Source organism: Quercus lobata, chromosome 5 (genome assembly GCF_001633185.2).
Source record: "Quercus lobata isolate SW786 chromosome 5, ValleyOak3.0 Primary Assembly, whole genome shotgun sequence".
Taxonomy (NCBI): domain Eukaryota; kingdom Viridiplantae; phylum Streptophyta; class Magnoliopsida; order Fagales; family Fagaceae; genus Quercus; species Quercus lobata.
The window spans coordinates 82,928,512-82,930,790 of NC_044908.1; the positions used below are offsets into that span (position 1 = coordinate 82,928,512).

Consider the following 2,279-nt stretch of genomic DNA (forward strand, 5'->3'; position numbering starts at 1 on the left):
TCAAAATTCAAAGCCACAAAAAGTATTGGAATAGTTGTAGTCTTCAAGTAGCTGTTGATTTACGTTGGGGAAAGGATCTTGTTGACTTGAACTGAGCCATGAGGGCTGATCTTCACCTTCTTGGGCAATAGTATGAATCATTTGCAGCTGCTGCATTTGTTGTTGTTGTAGTTGTTGTTGTGCATTATGAAAGGCTATTTCACCTTTTGTCTTCACTAGCTCAGACTGAGCCTTAATTATTTGTTCTTGGAGTTGAGAGATTATCCCAACACTTCCATAGACTGGGTCTTCCACACGTGAACTTGCTTCGAAAGACATGCAATCCGCAGCCACAGCTCGTAAATGCAGTGGAAGTTGCTGCAATGCCAAATGATGAAAAAAGAAAATTGAAACCGGCTTTCTTGTTTTGCATTTTTTTTTTTGTTTTTTTGTTTTTTGTTTTTGGGTAAATAAACTAGAGAGATGAACAGCTATAAGGGACTAAATTTTGAAGTAATAAATATAAGTTGCTTAGTTAAAAATGTACTACTAATCAATTTCAAAGTAAAATAATTTTGGGATTTTTTTTTTGGTCAAATGAAAATCATTAATTACTCAGGCAATTTAATTTGACAAAGAATCTATTTCAAATTATGGTGCTCTCATGCTTCGTTGTGACAGGTATTAAAATTACAATTGTTAAAAGTTGACAAAGAGTATATATATGGAAAATGTCAAACGGCTACAAGAATAATAAAAAGAATTCCATTGGGAGTAGAGTTAAATATTAAAACAGTTGCTCAAATAACTTAATTCTAAAATAATAATGAAGATTTGATTAAAAATGGAAATTGACATGAATTTAAATTTATATTTTTGATCTAGTCCACTTCATTAGGTAGTAATATTCACTTACTCAAAACACTTATAAAATTTTTCTCAAGTGTTGTTTCAAGAAAATTTAGGAGGAAATGGTATTAAACAAATTTGATATTAACATAAAATGATGAACTCAAAGCTTACAATGATCGGAAAAAGAGGAAAGTAAAACATGTTCAACATTCATATTGACTAGATAAGTGATTGTTTTATTTATGTGTCTGTGTTGAACCTTCTCTCCATTTCCTAGCACAAAGTAAGAACTGAAGAACAACACTACTAACAATAGTTGATAATAACACAAAACATATCATCTTTGCATTATTATTATAGTAAGGTTTTTGCTCTTAGTCATGAATGTCGATTCTGTAATGTACTTTGTATTTAGACAATGGGTAAAATTTGTTTACCTACTAATATACTGAAATAAAAGTAAAAAAAAAAAAAAAAAAAACCAATGATTAAAAGAAAACCTAGAGTACGTAATTACTTAAATAAATAAAAACTAAATCAGTGTCATTTGTTATCTTCTTTGGCTATATTTACCCATCAAAGATGCATTAGAGAAAAAATCCATTAAGAAACATCTTAAAGATATCATTAACACCATCTATGTGATTATTTCATAAGATAGAAAGCTTTTTAGTGAACGACAAACAAGCTGAAATATTAATCCCTCCAATATATATACATATGAAATAATATCTATATGTTTATAGTAACTACTTAATAAATGAAAAATATGTTTTTAGTAACATGTATGTATGTGTGTGTGCATATATATATATATATATATATATATATGTGGTCATACCTCTAGCATTTTGGTAGTGTTGCTAGCACCAAAGATTTTGTGAACACAAGCAAATCTTTGTGGATTGGTTGGTGGAAAATATGGTGCAAGAACACAATCTTTAGAGCACCTCCTTCTCAAAGATTTGCAAGCTGCACATCTAGTTGAATTGGACATTGTCAGATTTTCGAGAATCTACTCAAAGATTTTCTTTCAAAACTTCTAATTATTTTCTGAAGAAGAGATTTGGTTTCTATATATTTATAAAATGGTGACAAGTTTATAGCTGAATTCATAGAGATATGCTTATGGTTTTATTCTTGGAAAGCCACCAACCGCTACTTTTTTTTTTTTTTTTTTTTCTAAAATGGCTTCCACAAATAAGGAAACTTTGTGAAGCTTAGAATTCTCCTTTATCAAAGAAAAAAGCAAAGGTGGTGAACGGTAAAAAAATTATAATAAATTACAGAACCTCTAATAGGTCAAACACTACTCAAAACGAAAATTCTATTCCATATAATTTCCTTATGAAACAAAAGGTAATAATTTCCTTATGGAAAAGAAGGTAAAAGGAGAATAAAATAGATTCTCTTAAAGTATTGCTGGCCCAATACAATTTGAGGCCTTA

The 2,279-nt window shown here is 29.5% G+C and overlaps 1 protein-coding gene across 1 annotated transcript; it reads right to left on the bottom strand.

Moving 5' to 3' along the window:
• On the bottom strand, positions 1-1,828 carry LOC115991307 (LOB domain-containing protein 24-like). The gene is made up of 2 exons (XM_031115016.1): positions 1,673-1,828; positions 1-357 (listed from the first exon to the last, which is right to left on the bottom strand). Exons 1-2 carry the CDS (start codon positions 1,826-1,828, stop codon positions 1-3), a joined length of 513 nt encoding a protein of 170 aa, XP_030970876.1.
• Positions 1,829-2,279: the final 451 nt, after the last annotated feature.